The sequence below is a fragment of the Salmo salar genome, chromosome 11 (genome assembly GCF_965601325.2).
Source record: "Salmo salar chromosome 11, fSalSal1, whole genome shotgun sequence".
In the NCBI taxonomy this organism is placed as follows: Eukaryota; Metazoa; Chordata; class Actinopteri; order Salmoniformes; family Salmonidae; genus Salmo; species Salmo salar.
This window is the reverse complement of record NC_138301.1, coordinates 102,830,578-102,857,480: the sequence shown is the minus strand read 5'-3', so window position 1 is coordinate 102,857,480 and position 26,903 is coordinate 102,830,578. Positions and strand designations below refer to the sequence as shown.

Below are 26,903 nucleotides of genomic sequence, written 5' to 3'. Positions count from 1 at the left end.
TGAGAACTTCTTCAAGACTGTTGGAAAGGCATTCCAGGTGAAGCTGGTTGAGAGAATGACAAGAGTGTGCAAAGCTGTCATTAAGGCAAAGGGTGGCTATTTGAAGAATCTCAAATATAAAATATATTTAGATTTTTTTTAACACTTTTTTGGTTACTACATGATTCTATATATGTTATTTCATCATTCTGATGTCTACACTATTATAAAGAAAAACTCTTAAATGAGTATGTGTTCTAAAACTTTTGACCGGTAGTGTATATTCTAATTTGGGTGTACAATTGCCAGATTATCAGCGGTTTCCCCTCAAATGCCATCACTTTATTATTGTAATTGTCTAATTTTAGACTAGCGGCTTGCCCTGGCTTGCCGAGACAGGCAAGAAAACGAATGGTGTTAAAATCAATTCAATATTAATTAAATCTACTTCTTATGACTTCTGAAGGCTGTAAAATGTGTGGCAGATCCACAAGATGCGCTTTCACAAATAAGCTACAGTCTCGAAGATCGTAAAAGTGTGCTTCATAAGAGGTGCAATAGTGTTTCTTTTCATGCCCAATTTGTATTTTCATTACGGTTTCGCTTTTAAATTGAGCCCTGCTTACCGGCTATTGGAGAGTTATCTTCACAAGGGCATGTGAGGGAGTCACGGGGGGAATGAGTGCTGGTGAAAGAGCGAGCGCGTATGGGTAAGGGGGGTTGGGAGTGCTGGGATCGGCCTGGGAGGAGGGGACAGAGGGGTGTGTGCAGAACTGCCTAGGTTTAAAAAGGCAGCCTGCCCCGAAACTGTGACACCAGACCTAAAATTGCCCTCGACTGAGCAGGAACTATTTTGAAACTCATGTGCTTTTTCTGAACTTCTTGCACACAGATTTGGACTAGGTTTCTAATTGCTTTGTACATTTTATTAATACATTAGATCAAATTATTTAAACTGATCAAATAATAGAAACTTTGAAAGAAGAAAAGGAAAGGATACTCTGAGAAGAAAGAATGGAGCCATGGACAACCGCTGAGAGCCCTGACTACTATGACTATGACTATGAAGAGCAGGAGAACAGCACCATGTGTGACTACTCTGAGTGGGAGCCGTCCTACTCAGTCATCCCAGTCCTCTACATGCTCATCTTCATCCTGGGTCTCTCTGGCAATGGCGTGGTCATCTTCACTGTGTGGAGGTCTCAGGCCAAGCGCCGGACAGCAGACATCTACATAGGCAACCTGGCCATGGCTGACCTGACCTTCGTGCTGACTCTGCCACTGTGGGCAGTGTACACTGCGCTAGGCTACCACTGGCCCTTCGGTGTGGCCCTCTGCAAGATCAGCAGTTACGTGGTGCTGCTCAACATGTACGCCAGCGTCTTCTGCCTCACCGCCATGAGCTTTGACCGCTACCTAGCTATCGTGCACTCTCTGTCCAGCACCCAGCTGTGTACCCGTGTCCACTTGCAGTCCTCCCTGACGGCCATCTGGCTCCTCTCCGGCCTGCTGGCAGCCCCCACCCTCATCTTCCGCACCACCAAGTACGACGAGAACAGTGACCGCATCTCCTGTGGCATGGACTTCAGCCTGGTGTTGGGTGACAATCAAACAATCAATCAATCAAATATATTGAAGCAGCAGGAGTTCATGTGGATCGCAGGGCTCAGCATCTCCTCCTCTGCCCTGGGCTTCCTCCTGCCCTTCCTGGCCATGATGGTGTGCTACTGCTTCATCGGCTGCACCGTGACACGCCACTTCAACAGTCTGCGTAAGGAGGACCAGAGGAAGCGGCGTCTACTGAAAATTATCACCACCCTGGTGCTTGTGTTTGCTGCCTGCTGGATGCCCTTCCACATGCTGAAGAGCGCTGATGCCCTCTCCTACCTGAACCTGGCTCCAAACACCTGTGCTTTCCTCCGCTTCCTCCTGCTGGCCCACCCTTACGCTACCTGCCTGGCCTACGTCAACAGCTGCCTCAATCCATTCCTGTACGCCTTCTTCGACCTGCGCTTCCGCTCCCAGTGCCTTTGTCTGCTCAACCTGAAGAAGGCCATGCACGCCAGCCCAAATAGCTCCCTGTCCTCCCAGAAGACAGAGGCCCAATCGCTGGCCACTAAGATGTGATGTTTGTGCTGTGGTCAGGGCATAGGAGAGGGAAGCCAGCCAGAGGGAATGGGTCCCCAGCTGCCCTGTCCTGCCTCCACCTGAACACTGCAGGTACATCTAAGACTTCAGAGGTGCATGACATAATTACCTATCAGTCAGATCCTGGGGGTGTCATCATCTGCCTGCCCCATTCATGTGGACTGCAGACAGAGTGAGTGAGAAACTGATAGACTCACTAACATCCTCCAAGCCCACTCTCAGTGACTGGGAAGTTTGTACAAATCCCTTGAACTGCTTGATACAGGGGACCAAGCTCCATACTAGGCTGATGCAAACCAGACCCCAGACATTTTGGACAGAGTTGAATGTATTTCAAAAGGACAAGCAGCTCATATTGTTCTGCTGGTGTCCTGTGTGGACTTAAGGCAAGCTCTTGGATGGGGGTCCCAAGGCTCTGGCTTTTAACACTGGTGGAATGTATTATTCATGCCTTTGTACCATGCTGTTCGTGTTTTTATTTTGTAAGCACTTGCTAATTGGAAAGAGGTGAGACCCTATCGTCCAGACTGTCTTTGTCTTATCTGCCCCAGTCAGCCAGTCAAAGAAAGGTGTTGCCGCTTGATTAAAGGGTTGGAAGGGGAGACAAGGGCATGGCGAGTGGGGGTTCCAGACGGACAGATGGCAGCTGACAAATGTTGTTGAGGGGGAGAAGGGCTAACTAATAGGTGACTGCTCTGACAGATTACATTTTAGTGTGTATGTGTGTTTATTGAATTAGAATTGGAAAAGGCATGAATTAACTTGTCTTTATTTGACAAAGAAGTGAATACATGCTGTATAATGCTTTTATGTGTGTGATTTCTAATAAAAAAGGTTTCTTTTTAACTAAAATCTTCATGTCACTCCGTTGCTGGTTATGATGTCATGGAAACACTATTCAGTAGAATGTGCTTTTTCCTGTTAGCACACAAGGTTGAAGGGTGGCAGTCTCCCTCCCATTGTGTGCAGTCAGACCATAATCAAAGCTGTCTAAAGGAAATACATGTTTGAGTTCTATTTCCCCCTCCAACTTGTTTATTTCTTTGCTCCTTTGCGGCAGTTTTTCCCCTTAGACGATTAACAGAAATTTGTTGAAGATTTGTTGGACATACAGTATAAACTCACAGAGGACAATCTTCTCAGAGAACTTACATGTTAATTATGTAAACCACTGCAACCATGCTACCACATCTCTCCCTCACTCCCTCAAGCAACACGTACGCTTCAGTAGCTTCTTTGAAAATAAAATGTAAGATTCACTCCTTGTTTGAAAGTGCCAATATTGTAGTGTACTATTATCATGTTCCATTGTTGGGATGCTTTGCACTGAATCCAGTTCAAGCCAATAACGATAATGTAAATACTGTACGAGACATTTGCAAACAAACGTGGTGCGTACAGCGGGTCATTGACCTGTAAGAGACGATCACCATGATTAACTGATTTGGCTGTAATGAGCTTCAGGATATAATCAGTGACAGTAGGGGGGACAGGAGGAGTGGGCTACTAATCCTGGGTCACTTATGGACACCACACTCCTCCTGTGAGACAATATTGGCCTTTGTTGACAGGATAGATTGGGCTTGGTGGAGCCTGAACCTGATTCAACAGTTAAAGTGTGGCCCTGGAGGCCAGTTGGAAGTTATTTCTCATCGTCTCAAATGTACAGACACCAGTAAAACTCTTCCAAATTAGAAAACCTCATCCCTGTCTCAAATCTACAACCCAAACATGCTCTCTGTCATTATACCACCATGTTGGAATTCTCTGCATGTTTCTGAAGCCCAACACATTTATTCTGCCTCTTTCTCATGCATGCTAAACCCATCGCAAGGAACACAGGCAAATATATTGAAATCACTGCTACAATATGAACTAATCTCATGTCTGATACAGGTTAGGTCATTTATCAGACAGGAGATTTCACCCATCACACAAAGCCCCCATGTCTTCCTCATCAGCAGCTGTCCTGGTCCACATCAGACACACCAGGCATCGCTCACCATGTAAAAATATGACCCCATCTGCTGACTCCACAATTGTATTTTATTTAACCTTTATTTAACTAGGCAAGTCAGTTAAGAACAAATTCTTATTTACAATGATGGCCTACCCCGGCCAAACCCTCCCTTAATCCGGACAGCGCTGAACCAATTATGCGCCGCACTATGAGACTCCTGATCACGGCTGGTTGTGATGCAGCCCGGGATCAAACCAGGGTCTGTAGTGACGCCTCTAGTACTGAGATGCAGTGCCTTAGTCCGCTGCACCACTCGGGAGGGTCAAAGAAGGGTAAAAAAAAAAAGAAGTGTGAAAGAATCTGAATAGATTATGCTCTGAGGTTTTCAAGCTTTATGGAGGTAATTTGATCATATTGTACAGATTTCACGGCCGGAACCTTGCATATGCTGGGCAACATGGTTTCTCTTTGAGCTAGAGAGGGCATTTAGCCATAGTAACATCAAAAGCATTTGTGTGTCTGTTCCCTGCACCCCTCTGGTCCCTGTGTGAGATGGCATAGATGGTATGTCGTAGAGTACTTTTCAAAATAGATTACACAAGCGATTTCAAATCAACATTCCTATGTAATAACAGTGTGTGAGATTCAAGTGGGCCTATATTTATGACAGCAGCAGCCGTAACATGGGGATTTCCCATTCAAAACCCCTCTCATTTGATTATCTTAATGGACTTTGCATTGGATGACAAAGAAGTTCACAAAATGACTGTACAGACAAACATCTCAATCGAACAAAGAGAGAAAGACAGTGGTAGAGTTTTTATTTTCAAAGGGGCATTACCTCAAATGTAATGGCTGCAGATCAGAATTCTCTGGAACCCTCTTTCCAATAGCTAAAGGTATGAAGCTTCTATGCATGTGCAAGATTTTCAACATATTTTTTTTACATAGATGCTGCTTACTCCGCTGTAGCTCAAATGTTAAATGGCCACCCTACTGTAGACCCACAGAGGCCTTAGTCTTGGGTTCTCAACATAGCTTTGCTGACACTGTAGAAAACAGACTCATTTGAGATTGTGGCGCCAGTATGAACAACGTTTTTTTTTCTGACAGGCAAGAAAATGAACACTGTACATTGTAGCTATTGATCAAGGTATACAGGTACAGCTCTGCAATGACACTGGTGTAACTGATCTTTAATCTTTTTTGTTTGCCCCTTCTCCTGTTGCAAGATAAACACATCAACACCCCACTGAGCCATCTAGACGACCAATGTAGCCCCTACCTGGGTAAAGGCAAGCATCAAATGGTACTTGAACTATTTTAAATGTTTTCAAGCAGTATGAGTGGTAAATGCAAGACCACTCTGCCTTACCGATATCAACTCACCCATTTCCAATGGATTACAAATTATGGCAAATACACAGTACACACCAGCTGCAAAGGCATCCTCACAGTAAAATGTCAAACAGCATATAAATCCTTTCACCATTAGAAAATAGTCAGGCTTGAATATACCACTGAATGTCATTAGACTAGGGGAGAGTAGTAGAATTGTAGTGTCCTAGTGATGATCTCCTTTAGCCTAATGGCTGTCATCAGTGGACATGCCCCTGATAGACTGTATGGGAGGTGTTACCACACCCAGGAAAACTCCAAGGAATATTTACCAACCATAGCACATTGTGGGTCAAATAAGAGTTTATTCCTTGTTGACATGTTGTTAACAGGAGTGTGTTTTTACAATAGTTGTATATAAGGCTGTGGTTTGCATGTGAGGTGTGAAAACCGCCTTGACATCCAATAATGGTGAAATTGAAATGGCCCTCTTCAAACCCTTGTTTAGGAGATGTGCCATTTCAGACAAACACCCTTCCCTCACAACAGTCCTCCACAACTGCTCTACCTGCTGTGAGTGACTCCAGCCAACTTTCACAATGGAGTAATGCTATTAAAACAGGGATGTCATACATTACACATATCTCCAGCTGTCCTAAATCATAGCAAAAAAGACAAAGACAGATCCAGAGGAAGTGTGTGGACGTTTCTCTTCCATCTGAACAATGGGGAGAAGGTAGCCCAGGCCACAAACCGGACCTGGGGCCAGACCTGGCTGTGCTTTGGCGGTATGGGAAGATGACCCTTGGAGCGTCTTGTAGGACCCGCCTTCCTGCTGCCTGCCTTACCCCTCCCCCATTCCCCTCCCCGTCTGCAGGGTGATGGACCTCAGTGGACAGGATAGAGTCAGCAGGCCAGGCAGGACAGACAAGAGGCGGCTGGGGCAAGGTAAGGGTTCCTGTCCAGGGATATCCTGTCTTTCAGCAGTATCGCTCCGCTTCATTCCCCTGGCCCAGGAGACGCATGCCCTGCCTAACCCCATGGGAATTCAGGGTGTTAGCAGGAACAGCTATGTAACACTGTGATGTGATCTGATCAAACCTGTCACATGACCCCACTCTGAGGCAATGGTATGGGGGGAGGTGATCCAGCTCATCTTGCTGAAACAGACTGTCAGTGAGAATCACATCTATCGCTTTCAGCCCAGTCTCTACAAAGAATTAAGGATGTGACCCAAACACCTGAGGTGAGCACGTGACCCAATCACCTGAGGTGACAGAGTGGAGCCTTCTCTCTGACATTTCAAAGGCTTTCACACAAGAGGGGTATCGTTAAAGGAGTCACGTCGTTTCCGACAGCCATGTGGGTGGAAGGGGGTTGTGACTGGGGGACCGCTCCGGATCTACGGGTGTGAGGAACTGAATTATCCCGAACAGATCCTCCTCTCCAGGGCACAAAGCACCCCTTCATCTCCTTCTCTATCCCCTCCATTGTGAGGGAGCCCTCTCTCTGCACAGAAGGCCTCTCCCTCCCTCAGACCCACCAGAGGGCTAAATGAAGCCCCTGTCATCAGCCCCAGCACAGAGGCAGTTCAGCTGGACTCATTCAAGCCCTATGAGCATAACATTACTGCATCTCAGAGACAGAGAGACAGACAGACAGACAGACAGACAGACAGACAGACAGACAGACAGACAGACAGACAGACAGACAGACAGACAGACAGACAGACAGACAGACAGACAGACAGACAGACAGACAGACAGACAGACAGACAGACAGACAGACAGACAGACAGACAGACAGACAGACAGACAGACAGATACAAATGTGTGAAGTTTGCTGCACTTTAGGACAAGAGTTAGCTCAGCTGATTCCATCCTTATTTGACCACAGGGTAAGTTTGTAATACAAATACAGCATTCGGAAAGTATTCAGACCCCTTGACTTTTTCCACGTTACGTTACAGTGTTATTCTAAAATTGATTACATTACTTTTTTCCCTCATTCATCTACAGAAAATATCCCATAATGAGAAATCAAAAACAGTTTTTACAAATTTTGCAAATGTATAAAATAAACAGAAATAACTTATTTATAAAGTATTTCGACCCTTTGCAATGAGACTAGAAATTGAGCTCAGGTGCATCCTGTTTCCATAGATCATCCTTGAGATGTTTCTACAACTTGGAGTCCACCTGTGGTCAATTCAATTCAGAGTGAAAATCAAGCCATGCCATCAAATGAATTGTTCGTAGAACTCCGAGACAGGATTGTTTCAAGGCACAGATCTGGGGAAGGGTACCACAAAAGTTCTGCAGCATTGGAGGTCCCCAAGAACACAATGGCCTCCATCATTCTTCAATGGAAAAAGTTTGGTACCAGCAAGACTCTTCCTAGAGCTGGCCGCCCAGGCAAACTGAGCAATCGGGGGAGAAGGGCCTTGGTCAGGGAGGTGACCAAGAACCCAATGGTCACTCTGACAGTGCTCCAGAGTTCCTCTGGGGAAATGGGAGAACCTTCCAGAAGGACAACCATCTCTGCAGCATTCCACCAATCATGCCTTTATGTTAGAGTGGCCAGACGGAAGCCACTCCCCAGTAAAAGGCACATGACAGCCCGCTTGGAGTTTGCCAAAAGGCACCTAAAGACTCTCTGACCATGAGAAACAAGATTCTCTGGTCTGATGAAATCAAGATGGAACTCTTTGGCCTAAATGCCAAGCGTCACGTCTGGAGGAAGCCTTGCACCATCCCTACGGTGAAGCATGGTGGTGGCAGCGTCATGCTGTGGGGATGTTTTTCAGCGGCAGGGACTGGGAGACTAGTCAGGATCAAGGGAAAGATGAACGGAGCAAAGTAGAGAGAGATCCTTGTTGAACACCTGCTCCAGAGTGCTAAGGACCTCAGACTGGGGCGAAGTTTCACCTTCCAATAGGACAACGACCCTAAGCACAAAGCCAAGAAAACACAGGAGTGGCTTTGGGACAAGTCTCTGAATGACCTTGAGTGTCCCAGCCAGAGCCCGGACTTGAACCCGATCAAACATCTCTGGAGAGACCTGAAAATAGCTGTGCAACGACTCCCCCATCCAACCTGACAGAGCTTGAGAGGATCTGCAGAGAAGAATGGGAGAAACTCACCAAATACAGATGTGCTAAGCTTGTAGCGTCATACCCAAGAAGACTCAAGGCTGTAATCGCTGCCAAAGGTACTTCAACAAAGTACTGAGTAAAGGGTCTGATTACTTATGTAAATGTTATATTTCAGTTTTTATTTTAATACATGTGCAACATTTTCTAAAAACCTGTTTTTGCTTTGTCAATATGGGGTATTGTGTGTAGATTGATGGGGGGGGACAATTTTATCCATTTTAGAATAAGGCTGTAACATAATAACATGTGGAAAAAGTCAAGGGGTCTGCATACTTTTCGAATGCACTGTATGCATTGTTTACTATTTATAGACATTTTCAGATGAGTTATGATTAATACAAATGGGAGACGGCATTAAAATGTGTGGCGGAATCTGTGTTTATCAAAATTCCCTCACACACACATTCAAATGCACACACACAGATACAAAATATTATTATTATCACTGCATTGTTGGAAAGAGCTCTCAAAGTAATAATTTCACTCTACTATTTTACACCCATTGTATCCTGTACACGTGGCGAATAAACGTTGAAACTTGAAACACAAATTACTCTTGTAAAAAAAAACTGATTAAGTCTGATGTTCCACATTTCTGCATTTTGGTTATGTTATTCTGTTATTTCTGGAGCCATTGATGTTGGTGCCTGCGACAATAACTAGCTGCTGCCCACCAACACACCTACGCACACACAACACCCACACACATACAGACAGATGCTCTCTCATAGCCTACATAGTCTCCTCTTCCTGACAGGTGGTAAACTGAAAGGACCTCCAGAACAGATTCATGGCAGAGCATCAACCCCCAAATGAGAGGAAAGGAGGAACTTGAGATGAGAAACGATGATCAGACCAAAATAATTTAATATAAAGATGTAAGGGGGCCAACCAACAATTAAAAAGAGAAAAATACACTTGCTCAACAAACTTCAGCTCTATAGCTACATCATATGTTATGTAATTTATGGCTAAGATTTATATCAGTTGCCTACACACAATCAATCAATGACACAAATTCACATTGCTATTTAAAGCAGCACAGGGGATCACCAGCTCCCCCCTGCTAAAGCGGTCTACCTCGAAAAGTATGATCACTTGGATTAAAAGCAGACGTTAGTTTACCAATCTACTTGGTGAAATAAATTGCATAAACTTTAAACACGAGCAATCAGAGCAAGATATTATGATATCAATTAAGTGCAGTGCATAAAGTCAGTAATTTAACGTTTTGATTATAGCAGTATACCGCCACTTAGTGATTAAATACAGAATTACAACCTACCCGGAACTGAATGACTCGGAAGAAATATACAGGGGGAGTTAACGATAGGACATTGGAGGAACCTCAATTGAATCCTCCTCGCGTCTTTCTCAACCCCCATTGGAAGAGAAGGTCAGGGAGACGGGATCTTTGGCTTTATTATCCAATGGATTTTGAGGACGCAAGAAATCGAGTTGAGATTTTCCCATGATATTGACTTTGTGTTACATTGTTATTTGTCCGTGCTACCTCAAATTTGGTCGAGGTTACAAGCATCAGTTAATCGGCAAACTAGCCAACTATTGGGGGATGCGAGCCATTGACATTGGTTTAATCAATTGGCAAAAGCCTTTATGCACCAAAGACGGGTAATAGGATTACGCCATCCATTTTTGGTATTTTATGACAAGCTATAGCTAACTATTATTTTTGTTGTTGACTAGCTAATTTGGGTAGCTGAATTAGCAAACTACTAGCTATTGTTGTTATAGCAGATTACAGTAAATCACCATACGGAGGCAAGTCATGGTGACTCGTACACAGAAAAAGATGATAAGATACGTGGAAGAGGGCAATTTAATGAAGCTGAAGTCATACTTGCGGAAACACTCCGACCTTGACGTCAACTTCTCCCAGGGGAAAAAGCGCAGGACTCCCCTGCACCTGGCCTGCTCGCTTGGTGATGACGCCATCCTCCGGCTTTTGTTGAAAAATGGAGCCGACATCCTTTTGAAAGACAAAAAAGGGGACACGCCTTTACACATTGCTGCTAACAAGGCTCTGAAACATGGCAAAATAGGTAATGGACTGCCAATATTGGCTACTAAACAACAAAAATATGTAGAATAATAAAAACATGCCTTAACCTTGTTCTTCTTTTTTATCCAGTATATGATGACCTCGTAGTGCCCCTTCAAAAGAGTTGCCCAGAAGCCATGGTTGCACCAAATAATGCAGGAATTACACCTCATGACCTACTGCAATGGATGAAATTTGAGAAGGTATGAATGTCTCAGCCATATGTATGAGTTGCTAATATGTGTTTTAGGAGAGTGCTGGGACATAACCTCGTACAACCATCCAGAAGTCTTCCACACTTACATTTGGTAACCAGTCTGGTAAATATGAGGCTAGGGGTATGGTTGTATTGTGTGTACTGTACATCCCTGAGCACTGATTCTTTCTTTTCTCCAAAAGACTGCACCGAAGGGAAACACTTCTAAAGAAAAAGATGCAGAGAAAGAGTGGCAAGAGAAGCTTTTTGGGGAATGCCAGGATGAGTTCTTTGAAACCTTTGGACAATATGATGGTACGGTGGCAAGATTGTACTCCTGAATAATCTGATTTGATTTAGATCATTGTCCATTTGTCTTTTCTTCTTTTTTTTCTCTCTTACAGCAGATTATTTATTTGAGGAGGATACCGATGAGGAGGACTTTCAAGACTGGGCAGATAGAATTAGACAAGAGTATGTCACAAAACGGCACGCAGAAGCTCAAAGACTGGCATCCTCAGGCTCTCATGGGAAGAGGAAGAAAGGAAAGAAAGAGGCAGAGGAGGAGGAGCGGGCTAACAGAGAGCTGCATGAGAGGCTACAAAGGGAGCATGAAGAGTACCTGGCGCGTGCTGCACGAAAAGAGGAGGAGACACGTCAGGGGAAAAAGCAGCGCTATGAAGAGCGATGTGCAGCTACCTTCAGCACTGACAGTGCAGCAGCAGTCACCACAAAGCTGAGTTATGGGGACATACCCTGGCCGGCACCGAAGGGTTCAGTGGAGGAGATGGTGGAGGTGATGTTGCATGGCGCAGACAAGAAAGATGTTGCAGTGTTCCGTAAACTTCTCCGGCGCCAGCAGGCCGTTTGGCACCCAGATAGGTTTGCCCAGCGCTGTGGGGCCCGGCTGGAGGATGGAGACAAGCAGAGGATCCTGGACACTGTCACTGCTCTCTCACAGGAGCTCAATAGACTGGCTCAGAGCCTCAGGTGACAGTTAGACTGGAAAAGGGCTTCTGAGATGTTGAACAGTCTGTCATTTAGCCACGGCTGGTCCTGTGTATGCAGGGCAGTTCTTTCCAGTGGAGGTCAGTTGTTTTGACCTGTCAAAACAAATCTCCACTTGAAGCACCTAATTTATTGGATAAACTTGGCTAAGCTTCTGATATGTTAAGTGAATGACATTTTTCTCTGACTGTGTACTTCTTGGCACTAGTATAGGACTTTGTGTAAGAGATGATATTGCTGGAGAAAATAGATGTTTACAGTGCCTTGTGAAAGTATTCATACCATGAGTTTTAATTTCTCCAATTGATTAAAACAAATAACCTGTGATTTCTTAATTTCTTAACTATTGCTTGAATCAATACTTGGCAGAAGCACATTTGGCAGCAAATCGCCGTTAATCTTTATGCACACCTTTGTGCAACATTTATCCATTCTTGCCAAAAGTGATGCCAAGTTAGGGATCATTGATGGACACTGGACATCAACCTTCATTTTTTTTTTTATCACTGATTTACAGTGTCAGAACTGAGAAAATTTGTACCCACAAATAAATGTTGAAACAAGTTGTGTAAAGCCTGTGTGTGCAAAATTATTATTTTTTTTAAAGCAAGATGAAACATCCAATACCACTATTTAGTAAGCACTTAGTAAACACTTTTTTTTGTAATTGCTACGAGCATCAATTAAATGATCATGTCATGGTAAACGTGCAGATTTTTTTTGTTTAACTCATAAGACACTTGTTACTATGATGTCAGAAATCCTGTCAGCCTCATTCAACATGTTACCCAACTGGATAGATTATGCTATTTGGGTTAAGGATTGGGGTGGTGACGAACTGAACAATTACACTCTACCCTCTAATCTGGTCATGAAGGCAAAGTGCTGATGAGATCAAAGTGGGTTCCGAAAAAAAAAACATCACAGTAAACAGTTTGAAATACACTTGACTTGATTTAAAATTATAAACTAGTGGATAATATTTATGACTCTACCCCCACCTAAAATCATCTACAAACCTACACAGACTAAGAAAGGGCAGATGGTCGGCCCGAATTTGAATGATGGAATTTAATAAATCATAGGATGCCTTGGTTGCCAGAATAGGTCCATATTGTAGCTATGCTGCTTATTAGTCCCGATGTATTAGTCATCCATACAGGCTATCAGAAAAGTGACAATTTCTTGAGAAGTAAATATAGACTAATACACATTAAAATGGGAATTAATCTACAATTCTCCGTGTTTTTGGAAATGTTATAGAAAAATATATTGACTGTACCAGGAGGCCTAATGGATGTGTTTATTTCTCTCTTGCCACAAGGGCTCATAAGCTTTATCGAGAATAACGTGGTATTTGCGTATTAGTAATTTGGCAATCAAAATGTGGTCATATTTGAGTGTATAGACTGTGGGTGTAGTAGTCTATACCCTACCTTTATACACTTGTAAGAATAACTTTTAAAACTAACGTCCTATATAAAATCTAAAGATCAGTGCTGATGAAAAATATCTGGCAACCAGGCGCAATCTGTCGCTATAGGTGGCCGATGTACTGGGATCAAGGCTGTATTTATATTTACCCACAGTTTAACTTGTACTTCTTATTTATATGTATAATTTTGGATATTATCTTAGGGCATGACTGATATATATATATATATATATATATATATATATATATATATATATATATATATATATATATATATATATATATATATATATATATATAATTTTTGTTTTGCATAATGAGCAGTCTTGCCCAGCATTGCGACGGGGATAGAGTTGATTCGTTGTGATAGCGACAGCTATTAAAGGTACAGGATGACGCGTAGTATGTGGCTCGCTCGATAAAATAGGTGCAAAGCGATAGAAGGGTTCGGGTGGGTTATAGTGAATTCTTTGTTTTCTCATAATTTAGGCGACCTCAGGATCTAAGCGCTCGAGTGTTATTATCGATGAAATAACTAAGACAGCCATTGTCACCAGGCAGAGTAATTTAGCAAAATTGAGAGAGCTCATACTCGATACGATGTATTAGTTTTCGGAAACGTTATTGCGAAACGTGGCATAGTAGAAACCGACAGAGTTGTGTTTTCGCGTTGTTATGATTTATTGAACGCAAGCAACTAGGCAACTGCTACAGTTCACGTAGTGTAAATTAATAGGCCTAGGCCGGAGATTTCGTCAGCAAGGTGCCGGTGGCAGATAAGATGGGCTCGGTGTTCCGAAGTGAGGAGATGTGTTTGGTGCAGTTGTTTCTGCAGTCCGGTTCTGCATACGATTGCATAAGTGAGCTGGGAGAAATGGGTCTGGTCGAGTTTCGAGATGTAAGTACACCACCTGTCTGTCGAGCCTATGTACAGACTTGCAATGCAATAATACCAGCACAAGTGTATATCAGTTAGGCCTGCTCAGTGCCTGTCCGTTGTCAATTATATCTGGACCAAATATTTTCTTGTTTTCTGTGTGTGTGTGTGTGTGTGTGTGTGTGTGTGTGTGTGTGTGTGTGTGTCTCTGTCTGTCTGCATCTATGTGTGTGTTACAAGACTGCCAGTGCACCCATCATTAATCCTAAATGTGTCTGTCTATCATCATTCATCCTACATGTGTCTGTCTATCATCATTCATCCTACATGTGTCTGTCTATCATCATTCATCCTACATGTGTCTGTCTATCATCATTCATCCTACATGTGTCTGTCTATCATCATTCATCCTACATGTGTCTGTCTATCATCATTCATCCTACATGTGTCTGTCTATCATCATTCATCCTACGTGTGTCTATCAGTCCAGTTAATGTGATACTTATTGACCAATTATTTGTCGAAGAAGTAGCACAAGCTGATTAAGCAAACCATTAAAATCCTAATTGGATGACATATCGTTGTTCCCCATATTCTGTGATTGGCTGGTAGTATTGATGGAGGTCTCAATGCAGCTGTATGGTCTGACTAGATTCAGGGGGCTCCAAAAACATCTTACCCAGGTACCTTGGTCACATGGTTTGTTTAGTCTAATTGAACTGACCTGGCCTAGATTTTAAAAGCAATGGATTTCGATCTTTCAAAATTAAATGTTGATATTTGAGTGATACATTCTGCAGAATAGAAAATAATGGACTGGAAAGGCATCTATTTGATGAATTCCATGGTGTGAGCATTGGTCCACCTGGCACTGTCACCTACTGTGCATCTCTGCTTTCAGCTCAACCCCAGTGTCAACTCGTTCCAGCGCCGTTTCGTCAGCGAAATCAAGAGATGCGAGGAGATGGAGAGAATTCTAGGTGAGGTCACTGAGATGGACACTAAAGCAGGACTACTACCACCATACCATTTAGCCCAAACTACTACCTCTTCCCCTACTGTATTTATTTATTTTATTTATTATTTTGCTCCTTTGCACCATATTATTTATATTTTAACTTTGAACTTTCTTCAAATTATAAATCTACCATTCCAGTGTTTTACTTGCTATACTTTATTTACTTTGCCACCATGGCCTTTTTTGCCTTTACCTCCCTTATCTCACATCATTTTCTCACATTGTATATAGTCTTGTTTTTTGTCTACTGTATCATTGATTGTATGTTGTTTTACTCCATGTGTAACTCTATGTTTTTGTATGTTGTCGAACTGCTTTGCTTTATCTTGGCCAGGTCGCAATTGTAAATGAGAACTTGTTCTCAACTTGCCTACCTGGTTAAATAAAGGTGAAATAAAATAAATAAATAAAATATGTTTGATTTACTGGTGGGGTTTGATCAGGCTCTGGTCTACTCTACAGAATGACAGATTGCTTTTGCTAACAGCCATGCAGTCGGATTGAATTACAAGTCATGCTAAATATAGTGATGACAACAGCAGGATAATGTATTATCAGCTAATGATATATATTTTTTGCTGTGAAAGACTAGCTTTGTGCTAGATATAGATCTCAGTTGTTCCTCCACAAATATTTTTAGCAAGGCCTCTTTATGTTTTGATCAAACGTGTCTGGGTTTTCTAATTGTGGATGTTTCAACAGATTCCCATAATGATTGTGTGTTCTTATGTGCTCAGTCAGTGTTTGTTTAACTGATTAAACAATAACTATTTTTCACTTTTTTTTTCTTTGGACAGGGTACCTTTTGAGGGAAATCCGAAAGTCAAATATTGCCGTGCCAGAAGATGACGAAATCTGTCCAGTCGCCCCTCCCCCCAAACATGTCCTTGAGATCATGGTAGGTCTGAGATGCTGTATGTCATGTAAAAACAAGTGAGTGATGTGGTGATGGGCACTGCCATTGAGTGCACTGTGTTTAGGTTGAATCGCTGAGTTGGTAAATGTTTCAAGATAGTATCGAGCAGAGTTTAGGGTATTGATTTTGTGTTAATAATGGTTGAGGGGAAATGATTCCCATATGATTGCTGTGGTCAAGAGGAGTTGACCGTGTGTGGTCTGTCTGCTGTGGTCAAGAGGAGTTGACCGTGTGTGGTCTGTCTGCTGTGGTCAAGGGGAGTTGACCGTGTGTGGTCTGTCTGCTGTGGTCAAGGGGAGTTGACCATGTGTGGTCTGTCTGCTGTGGTCAAGGGGAGTTGACCGTGTGTGGTCTGTCTGCTGTGGTCAAGGGGAGTTGACCGTGTGTGGTCTGTCTGCTGTGGTCAAGGGGAGTTGACCGTGTGTGGTCTGTCTGCTGTGGTCAAGGGGAGTTGACCGTGTGTGGTCTGTCTGCTGTGGTCAAGGGGAGTTGACCGTGTGTGGTCTGTCTGCTGTGGTCAAGGGGAGTTGACCATGTGTGGTCTGTCTGTTGTGGTCCCCCAGGAGCAGCTCCAGAGGCTGGAGGTGGAGCTTAGTGAGGTGGCCAGGAACAAAGAGAAGCTGCAGCGGAATCTTCTGGAGCTGACTGAGTACACGCACATGCTGAGGATCACGCGCACCTTCGTACACAGCCGCTCCCGGGTTAGTGCCAGGTTATCATGTCTATTTACACCATACACTCTACTATCACATGACCTTGCCTCATAACTACCTCATGCCATTTAAGTAACACATACTCTTATCAGACTCACCCTTTGCTCTATTGCCCTCCCAGACGCATTTGTTTGTTGACAGTGACACCATATTTTGGCTCTTGCTATCCTCTCCATGTGAGTTCCCATAACCTGGAATAAGACAGGGTGAAGCAGAGACCGTGCTGACATGATACGGTCACACCACGCGCATGAATGTCACCTGACTTTGAACAATGAACACTATGTCATTTGGTCATATGATTCCACAGCCTATGATGCATGGTTTTTGGCTTGCAGATTATAGGCTACACTTGAAAATAGGTGTAGCAATGAAGTTCAATCATTATGTAATAACTTTGCTAGTACAGATTTGCTAGTACAGATTTACAAACTATCTATAAACTAGTAAATTAACATTTAAAAAGTACTTAAATACCATTTTATTTAATCATTACCAATTTTTTAAAGAATTATCCATTTTTTAAATTAAATCTAGGCTACTGGTGTTTGTGTGTTGATAATGCTAACCTGGCCTTTCCTTGTATGCAGCATGAGGCCCTTGGCCCCCAGTATGAAGAGTTCCAATCCATTGAGTCAGACTCTGCAGGCTGCACTGGTATGCAGAGACTGGGAGCGAAGCTGGGGTGAGTTTAACAGAGAAATAGACACTCCCATTATGTGTAGCTAATCAGAATTCAGAATCAGCTTGAGTCCTGAATAGTAAAGTATTCTTCTTGGCTGTAGGTTTGTGTCAGGTCTAATCCACCGGGTGAAGGTGGAGGCCTTTGAGCGCATGTTGTGGAGGGTGTGTAAGGGCTACACTATCCTCAGCTATGCAGAGCTGGGCGAGAGCCTCGCTGACCTGGACACGGTGAGTAGAAATAGATAGATTCCTGAAATCCGTATTGCTATGTCCACCATATCAATTAATGTCATAATAAGAGGAAGAATATACGTGTTGTTTGTGTGTCCCTTTCAGGGTGAGATCAGCACAAATGTGGTGTTCCTCATCTCATTCTGGGGAGACCAGATTGGACAGAAGGTCCAGAAGATCTGTGATTGGTAAGTATACTTTTGCCATCACAAAACAGACAAAATCATCCATTATCAGCATCAGATCTGCATCATCTGACAAGCCTGTCTGTCATTGATCTGTATCAGGCCACAATTGTATTTTTAATTATTTTCTTCTAGTTACCACTGTCACCTTTACCCCCACCCTGAGAACGACGAGGAGAGGGCAGATGTGATGGACAGCCTAAGGACACGCATCCAGGACTTAAACAATGTATGTATATGTCTCTGTTTTTTTATGTCTATGTCATGTTGAGGCAAAGCCCAAACAATGTATGACAGAGGATGTCTAGATGATTTGCATTAACACTAGTAACAAGACTACATGCAAATGCTTGAACGTGCAACATCTTGTAAATGTCCCCTGGCTTCACCAGGTGCTCCACCGCACTGAGGAGTACCTGAGGCAGGTACTGCAGAAGGCCTCAGAGTCAGCCTTCACCTGGGTAGTGCAGGTGAAGAAGATGAAGGCCATCTACCACATCCTCAACCTGTGTAGCTTTGACGTCACCAACAAGTGTCTCATAGCTGAGGTGTGGTGCCCTGTCAATGACCTGACCAACCTTCGGGGGGCGTTGGAGGAAGGCTCGGTGAGTGAGGCTGTTGAGGATACTGTAGTCCTACAGATACGCATGTCGACGTTTATTGGGATTGAGTCTTGTCCTGATCGATTTCCACACTAGATTGGCCATATTGTAAAAATTCATGAAAACAAAACTGTGCTTTTTGGTCTTAATTTAAAGTTATGGTTAGGCATTAGGGTTCAGTGTGGTTAAGGTTAGGTTTAAAATCAGATTTTATGACTGTGGCTGTGCCAGATTGTCACCACTCTGCAGAGCTGCCTCCAGTACATGAGTCATTCCAATAAATGCTAACCTGCTACAGATAGTTTGTTTAGTCAAATCTGGCAGTAGTGTATACATGTAATACATGGATTTTTCCCTTATCAGAGAAAAGGTGACGCCACTGTACCATCCTTTGTAAATCGAATCCCAAGCAACGACACTCCGCCTACGCTCTTGAGAACAAACAAGTTCACCTCTGGCTTTCAGAGTATCGTAGAGGCTTATGGGGTTGGAGACTACAGGGAGGTTAGTCCAGGTGAGTACAAATACAGTTTACAGACACACCTACAGGTAAGCTAGTTTGGAACACGTCAGACACAATATTTAGGCAAGCTCAGCTGAGCACTTTTATAGCATTAGAAGTACGACTAACCACTTCATGTAATGCAGACTGGTCAGGTTGAGCAAAGTTACATAGGACTGAATGAAGGCCAGCAAAGTTGTCCACACTGATCATGTTTATCTCTGATTGGCAGCCCCCTACACCATCATTACCTTCCCGTTCTTGTTTGCGGTCATGTTTGGGGACCTTGGTCACGGCATGGTCATGGCATGCTTTGCCCTGTGGATGGTGCTGACAGAGAAGAGCCACAAGCGCAAGCGCTCTGATAATGAGGTAAGAATGTTTAAAGGGAAATTTCTATCACATTCAACAGCATTTTTGTGGTCATCTTGATTTTGTTGCGTAAATTGATAGATTTCCATTAATATTGGTTTATGTGTTGTCCTCAGATCTGGACAATGTTCTTCGAGGGACGTTATATCATACTAATGATGGGCCTTTTCTCTGTGTACACGGGGCTGATCTACAATGACTGCTTCTCCAAGTCACTCAACATATTTGGCTCAGGCTGGAGTGTTAGGGCTATGTTCACAGATCAGCAGTGGACGTGAGTCTAAGCTAACACACAAAAACATGCACAGTACACGCATACCTCTTTGTCAGTGTACACTACTGTTCAAAAGTTTGGGGTCACTTAGAAATGTCCTTGTTTTTGAAAGAAAAGCACAAAACTGGCCTTTAGACTAGTTGAGTATCTGGAGCATCAGCATTTGTGGGTTAGATTACAGGCTCAAAATGGCTAGAAACAAAGAACTTTCTTCTGAAACTCAGTCTATTCTTGTTCTGAGAAATTAAGGCTATTCCATGCGAGAAATTGCTAAGAAACTGAAGATCTCGTACAATGCTGTGTACTACTCCCTTCACAGAACAGCGCAAACTGTCTCTAACCAGAATAGAAAGAGGAATGGGAGTCCCCGGTGCACAACTGAGCAAGAGGACAAGTACATTAGTCTAGTTCGAGAAACAGACACCTCACAAGTCCTCAACTGGCAGCTTCATTAAATAGTACCCGCAAAACACCAGTCTCAACGTCAACAGTGAAGAGGCGACTCCGGGATGCTGGCCTTCTATGCAGAATTGCAAAGTTGCAAAGAAAAAGCCATATCTCAGACTGGCCAATAAAAAGAAAAGATTAAGATGGGCAAAAGAACACCGACACTGGAACACTGCCTAGGAGGCCAGCATCCCGGAGTTGCCTCTTTGTTGTTGACATTGAGGCTGGTAGATATTCCTTAATTAAAAATGTTTTTAAAATTCAGTTGCCAGCTACAATAGTCATTTATAACAAACAATGTCTACCCTGTATTTCTGATGAATTTGATGTTATTTTAATGGACAAAGACATTTCTAAGTGACCGCAAACTTTTGAACGGTAGTGTAGATGTAAATGTGTAGTTTTCATTTAGCAGTAACTGGCTGAGGTTATTGTACTCATCTTCACCTTTTATTCCAGAAATGAAACACTCCAAACAAATACTTTGCTCATCCTTGATCCTAATGTCAGTGGTGTCTTCGTTGGACCATACCCTTTTGGCATTGATCCTGTGAGTATACATACATGCAGACAGACACAAATAAATAGTTTCAGGTGCTACACACAATCATACTGTTTCTTGTGCCTTTCACTGATCCCAAATATCCAGATTGTAACGAAGACGCAGGGAGTCAGGAAGAAGGTGCAGTCAGTGAGTTTAATACGAATTAACATAAAGTGAATACACAAACAAGAGTAGCGTCTGAACATGAACACAGAAACACAGCATCAGCAACCACCGGCCTGAGGAGGGAAAAGTGAAAAGAGGGTGAGAGGTGGGCCACCAGTACTTAGCGGAGATGGATTGAATGGTGTGGGTGATACCTAGGTGTCCAGTGACAAGGGATGTGTGCGCCCAGGTCAACAGGGATCCCTTACCCGCTCCGGAGGGCAGGTAGTAGGTGTGGGTTCCCCCACCAGAGCCTGGCGGATGTCCACATCTTCATCCCAAAGCACAGGGGCAATGATTCAGGAGAGTGGAATGATGGGCGCACTCAGGACAGGAACCTCTCCTGGGCAGCATGACAGAGTGAAGTTGAAGCCAGTGAAGAAAAGGGCCCACCTTACTTGACGCGGGTTCAGCTGCGTCGCTGTCCGTATGTACTCTAGGTTCTGATGGTCGGTGAGGATGAGAAATGGGTCCTTTGCGCCCAGCAGTCAGTGCCTCCACTCCGATAGTGTCAACTTCGCCGCCAGGAGCTCTGGTCACCGACATCATATTTCCTCTCTGCAGGAGATAGTTTTTAGAGTAATATGCACATGGATACAACTTTTGTGGGTTACCTTGATGTTGTGACAGGACAGACCCCACGCCCACCACGAAGGGCAGCGTAGGATCTGGGTGTTTCAGCAACGGGGCGGAGGTGAAACGCCCCTTCAGTAGGCGGAAGGCCTCATCGGCTGCAGGACTCCACAACTTACGGGGACCACCCTTGAGGAGAGAGGTGAGGCGATGGAGCTGAAGTTAATGAAGAGGCGGTAGAAGTTGGTAAACCCCAAAAACTGTTGTAGCCCCTTTATGGTGGGTTGGACTGGCCATGACCCAACCTTTCTTTCCTCCATAACCACTCCCTGCGGGCTGATCCAGTATCCCAGGAAAGAGACAGCGGTCTGATGGAACTGGCACTTCTCCGCTTTGACGTACATGTAGTTCAAGGAGTTGTCCCAGGACTACCCGGACGTGGGCGATGTGATCCTCCAAGGTGGCCGAGTAGATCAGGATGTCGTCGATATACACGACCACCTGATGCCCAAGCATGTCCCTGAACACCTCGTTCACGAATGCCTGGAACACCAACGGAGCATTGGCTAATCCATAAGGCGTCACCAAGTACTCGTAGTGCCAAAACATTGTGCTGAAGGCCGTCTTCCATTCATCCCCCTCCCAGATGCGGATCAAATTGTAGACACTCCAGAGATCCAGTTTTGTAAAAAAAACAGTAATCTCCATCGTCGACCAGGAGATGGTGGGGTCGTGGCATTGGAGCCACGGGAGGCCGAGGATGACTGTGAACAGGTGCCTCGATGAGGAAGGGAAGGCTTTCTTGGTACAGGGGTTCCACGTGATGGTGAGTGGCGTTGTGATGTGTGTGATTGTCCCAGATCCCAGTGGTTGATTATACAGTGCTTGAACTGGAGAGGAGAGCAGGTATGAGGTTGTTCAGAGAGGAGGCAAAGGCCTGGTCAATGAAATTCCCCGCGGGCACCGGAGTCCACTAGAGGTGTAGAAACACACCGAGGGACAGCCAGCTAGTGAAATCAATACTAAAAAGGGTTTGGCGGAAAGTGATGACTCACGCCTACCCCAGGAGATGGATGATCACGGGGCCTTCCCTCTGCTTTAGTGGATCCCGGGTTGGGAAGTAGTGGACACCGTTGAAGCTGGTGCCCCTCCTGACCATAATAGGGACAGAGCCACAGCTGTCTCCGACAGTGTTGCTCAGCCGCGGGGAGGCGTGTGGCTCTGAATCAGAATGGTTAACGAAGGAGGGAGAGAGGCGATGGGAAGGTTAAATATCCAGACGGATGGCCATCGTGATGAGTGCGAGAGGGTGTTGTATCGGCATGCTAACTCCGCCTGGACCTCTTCACACAATCCTCTTCTTAATAAGGTGCGGCGCGCTGGCTCATTCCAGCCACTGGATGCTGCCACTGTATGGAAGTTGAGGGTGTACTTTGCAGCAGTCTGGCCATCCTGCAGTAGTTGGAGTAGGCGCTTACCCCCCTCTCTGCCCTCCGGTAACCGTGGCAACATTGGAACTCTCAGTGGTAGGGGCTCCCATCTGATGAGCAAAATAGTGGGAGCACTGGAGGAAGAAGCCACGGCATTTGGATGGAGCGCCGTCATATTTGTCCAGGAGGGACAAACGGATATTGCTGACCTGGCCGGACTGCTGAATGGGCTGAGGTGCTTGCTCGACTCATGGTAGAGGATCCTCCGCTCGTTGGAGGTGACGCCTCTTGAGGAAGATCTAGACGTTGAGGACCTCATCCATCGCAGTCCCCGGTTGCGCCAGCTGGTTGTGGTATTAGTGAAGTAGGTCTCCCTGTTCGTCGACCATCTTGGAGATGTCTCTGGTTGGCTGCTGCTTCCATTTTAGGAGGCAGTATTCTGTAACGAAGACACAGGGAGTCAGGAAGCAGGTGCAGTCGGTGAGTTTAATATGAATGAACATGAAGTGAATACACGAACAAGCGTAGCGTCTGAACATGAACACAGAAACAATACCGCCTGATGGGTAACAATAACAGAGTGCTAATTAAATGTGGAGAAATTAGGGAAGTGATGAAGTCCAGGTGTGCCTAAAGATGAGGCGCAGGTGTGCGTAATGATGGTTGCCAGGTGATGTAATGATGGGTTGCCAGGACCCGTGGTTAGTAGACCGGTGACGTTGAGTGCCAGAGGGGGGAGCGGGGTAAACATGACACAGGTATTGATATTGTCTGATATTATGTTCATGTCATTCTTTGTATCACACCAACAGATATGGAACATGGCAGTGAATCGTCTGTCTTTCCTGAACTCCTACAAGATGAAGATGTCCGTCATCATAGGGGTCGTGCACATGAGCTTTGGGGTGGTGCTCAGTGTATTCAACCATCTGTGAGTGACCAGTTAGTGGTTCCTAACAGTAGTCACTGCTGTGGAATACAAAACATCAGAAAGAGTTCCTCTACATTTATATAAATTCGCTCTTCCCCTTCTCTTCCATTTATCCAGGCACTTCAAACAGAGGTTCAACATCTCCCTGCTGTTCCTCCCTGAGTTGCTGTTCCTGCTCTGTCTCTTTGGCTACCTGGTCTTCATGATCATCTACAAGTGGCTGGCGTTTGGTGCACGTGACTCCCGCCTGGCCCCCAGCATCCTCATCCACTTCATCAACATGTTCCTAATGCAGGGAGGGGACAACACCCCTCTCTACCCCGGACAGGTGGGTGTTAGTGACGGAGTCATGATTCAGAGTGTCCCCCCTGACTCTGGGTATTTTCAGCATCTCTATCTGAATCTCTGAATGTCTCTTTTGACCATCTCTGTCCATCTGTGTTTGACCCTGTGTATTTTGCTCCACAGACTGGGCTGCAGGTCTTCCTGGTGGTGGTGGCTCTGCTGTCTGTGCCTGTGCTGCTGTTAGGAAAACCTGTCTACCTCTACTGGCTGCACCGTGGAGGGAAGAGCCTGCGATTGCGCAGGGTGAGTATGGTGGAAAGAGTCGTGTCATGAGTTTGTTACCCATGTGTTTTTAGTGAATAATATATGTGCATTTTAATGTCTGTTGTCTGTATTTTAGGGTTATGAGAGAGTTCGTCGTGTGAGTGAGGATGATATGTCCCAAGCACCAGCTTACGCTGATGATGAGGAAGAGGGATTTGATGACCTCATGACCAGCAGGGACACCCAGCCTAAGGAGGTCAAAACCGCAACTGTACATACATCTCATATAAACATTTGAGTAAGAGCAGTTGGATTTCAGTCATCACTGTTGCCTTTCTATCTAGTCAATGTGTTGTACATCTTTCAGTTTGACTTTGGGGATGTGTTCCTGCACCAGGCCATCCACACCATAGAGTATTGCCTGGGCTGCATCTCCAACACGGCGTCTTACCTACGTCTCTGGGCCCTCAGTTTGGCCCATGCTCGTAAGTATCATACTCAGTACACATTTAAAAGGCCACAGGGGGGCAATTACTATCAATTACTGTCTCCATGTTCAGATATTGATTCATAAATCTCCCTCTTACTGTGTGTCCATCTATGTGTTTGTCAGAGCTTTCCGAGGTGCTGTGGGCCATGGTGATGCGTCTGGGCCTGAGGATGACCTCCAGACTGGGGGTGCTGTTTCTGGTACCAGTGTTCAGCCTGTTCGCTGTGCTCACTGTGTCCATCCTGCTGGTCATGGAAGGGCTCTCAGCCTTCCTCCATGCCCTCCGGCTGCACTGGTGAGTCGGTCTTTATACTTAACTAAGTGATGCCTTACTGAATGAGTCATTCAGTCATTCAGCAATCACTCTCTGTTAATCACTCATCCACTCTCACATACTCTCTCATTCCCCAGTGGTCTCCTACTTGGTATACTTTGTTTCATCTTTAACTCTCTTCTAATTATTCACTCAGTCATTTATTCACGCATGCATTCATACTGGTTATTTACATATGTGAATGCTCTCCTTTGTAGGGTGGAGTTCCAGAATAAGTTCTATCATGGGACGGGTATCAAGTTTGCGCCCTTCGACTTCTCTGCCCTGCCCTCAGTCTTTGAGCAGGACGGTTTACTGTGACCAGCGACAACCAGATTCACTGGATTTGAATAGGAAAACATGTACCAGGAAGGATGCTCTGAGTTAGAGCAAGATGGCACACTGATGAAGAGGAGAAACTGCAGAGCAGTGGTGGGATGACTTGTAGCAAAGTCTTTCAGCATATGACTTTTGACACTATTGGCTGCACTGACTTCCTTACATCATCATTGCGTCCATATCCAGCTAACCTCAATTCAGTGTGATTCAAAACTTTTCATCTAGGTCTGTTGATATGTACTTTGTAATATTCTGGAGGAATTGATGCATCTCATGTAGTGGTCACTTTAAGCCAATTTGGTGGCTCTGAGCATTTTATTTGCTTTTTGTAGAAAATTATAGTGTTTTTTAAAGCTAATTTATTACTTGACTCATATTCATCTGAGGCAACTTTAAAGTACAGAAGAATAAACAAATATAGAGATTCAAAACATAAAGGACTGGAGGTCTTATCAAATATCCTGATTTCTAGTGCCATAACAATTTCTACCCGATAATGACAAATGTGAATACCATGGCTGCTAATTGTGCAGTTTTTCACAGTGCTTATCCACATGAATACAACTCTGAAGAAATAGTATTGTCTAATGAACTGTAAACTTGTAGAACATATGTTCCTCCGGTTTTGCCATTATACACTCCTTGGGGCATTTCGGGGAGGATAAAAGATGACAGCTCAATTATTAATTTTTGCAGAGGACATTGCCACAGAGCACTTTTCAAAGAACAATGCAGAAATGATTGTACAATAAAAGTCAGCATTTTCACTGATAACTATTACTCTGATGATGCCAAATGTTAGGAGATACTTACACCAAGACAAATTGCACAGGCTTGAAATATTTGTTTAAATGTTGGTGGTTAAGGACATCCACTGAAGTTGACTTGAAGCTCAAATTATAATTTTTGTAGACATGAATTGGACTCTGACCATAGACTGTTTGATCCATCTGGATTGTGTCTGTAGTGAAGGGAGGTGCAATTTATTTGCTAGTTGGTAAATGGATTACTGGTATCATCATGATTCATGTCATTTAGCTACATGTATTTATTTATGTCTTTTTAAGAAGTTAGGATCTTAATCCTTTTTAAGACCTAGTTTTTGGATGTGATGCACAAATGCCAGCAAATAAAGAGTTAATGCTCAATACCATGAATACAGACTAACCAATTACATTTTCTAGATCTTGTAAATATATCTAATTTAATATGACATGGATACAATAGCTATTCCAGGTAGCTGACTTACAAGTTCCTGTGTGGATTAAAGTTTTCTTCAGATTGATGCCATGTCCATTCACACTTTTACTGAAGTATGTCAGAGAGGAAGAGGTGAAGCGAGAAGTTTTACTCAGCCCACGAAAATAAGCCTACAAAATTAGGAATTTTTGTATGGCGGTCAATGAGAGTGTCAAATTTGGTCAACCAAAAATGTAATTGCCAATTTGCCATCTGAGGGTTATTTGAT

General features: G+C 44.1%; 3 protein-coding genes across 5 annotated transcripts; all 3 read left to right on the top strand.

The window, feature by feature from the left end:
* Positions 1-782: 782 nt before the first annotated feature.
* On the top strand, positions 783-2,979 carry LOC106563182 (apelin receptor B). Its single transcript, XM_014128492.2, has one exon. It carries the CDS (start codon positions 994-996, stop codon positions 2,104-2,106), a length of 1,113 nt encoding a protein of 370 aa, XP_013983967.1. The 5' UTR covers positions 783-993; the 3' UTR covers positions 2,107-2,979.
* A 7,016-nt stretch (positions 2,980-9,995) lies between these two features.
* On the top strand, positions 9,996-12,418 carry nfkbil1 (nuclear factor of kappa light polypeptide gene enhancer in B-cells inhibitor-like 1). Of its 2 annotated transcripts, none has more exons than XM_014128495.3 (4): positions 9,996-10,642; positions 10,732-10,844; positions 11,041-11,152; positions 11,245-12,418. In XM_014128495.3, exons 1-4 carry the CDS (start codon positions 10,369-10,371, stop codon positions 11,829-11,831), a joined length of 1,086 nt encoding a protein of 361 aa, XP_013983970.3. In that variant the 5' UTR covers positions 9,996-10,368; the 3' UTR covers positions 11,832-12,418. The 2 variants fall into 2 exon arrangements, with proteins under 2 accessions (XP_013983970.3, XP_013983969.3); XM_014128494.3 differs by having other exon boundaries at positions 10,004-10,642; positions 11,242-12,418.
* Positions 12,419-13,609: 1,191 nt separating this feature from the next.
* On the top strand, positions 13,610-26,592 carry LOC106563184 (V-type proton ATPase 116 kDa subunit a 2). Of its 2 annotated transcripts, none has more exons than XM_014128496.3 (20): positions 13,610-14,178; positions 15,059-15,137; positions 15,973-16,073; positions 16,655-16,792; positions 17,395-17,489; positions 17,590-17,716; positions 17,825-17,907; positions 18,040-18,133; positions 18,297-18,509; positions 18,870-19,020; positions 19,241-19,380; positions 19,497-19,654; positions 20,561-20,651; positions 23,626-23,744; positions 23,862-24,072; positions 24,213-24,332; positions 24,430-24,549; positions 24,661-24,778; positions 24,907-25,078; positions 25,315-26,592. In XM_014128496.3, the coding sequence occupies exons 1-20, from the start codon at positions 14,062-14,064 to the stop codon at positions 25,415-25,417; spliced, it is 2,550 nt and encodes an 849-aa protein (XP_013983971.1). In that variant the 5' UTR covers positions 13,610-14,061; the 3' UTR covers positions 25,418-26,592. The 2 variants fall into 2 exon arrangements, with proteins under 2 accessions (XP_013983971.1, XP_045545972.1); XM_045690016.2 differs by having other exon boundaries at positions 24,430-24,564.
* Positions 26,593-26,903: the final 311 nt, after the last annotated feature.

Coding starts and splice junctions, on each gene's coding strand:
- LOC106563182 (XM_014128492.2), top strand. CDS start 994: ATGGAGCCATGGACAACCGCTGAGAGCCCTGACTACTATGACTATGAC.
- LOC106563184 (XM_045690016.2), top strand. CDS start 14,062: ATGGGCTCGGTGTTCCGAAGTGAGGAGATGTGTTTGGTGCAGTTGTTT. Junction 19,655..20,560: donor TTCACAGATCAGCAGTGGAC/GTGAGTCTAAGC, acceptor CTTTTATTCCAG/AAATGAAACACTCCAAACAA. Junction 24,333..24,429: donor AGAGCCTGCGATTGCGCAGG/GTGAGTATGGTG, acceptor TCTGTATTTTAG/GGTTATGAGAGAGTTCGTCG.
- nfkbil1 (XM_014128494.3), top strand. CDS start 10,369: ATGGTGACTCGTACACAGAAAAAGATGATAAGATACGTGGAAGAGGGC. Junction 10,845..11,040: donor AATGGATGAAATTTGAGAAG/GTATGAATGTCT, acceptor TTTCTCCAAAAG/ACTGCACCGAAGGGAAACAC. Junction 11,153..11,241: donor AACCTTTGGACAATATGATG/GTACGGTGGCAA, acceptor TCTCTCTTACAG/CAGATTATTTATTTGAGGAG.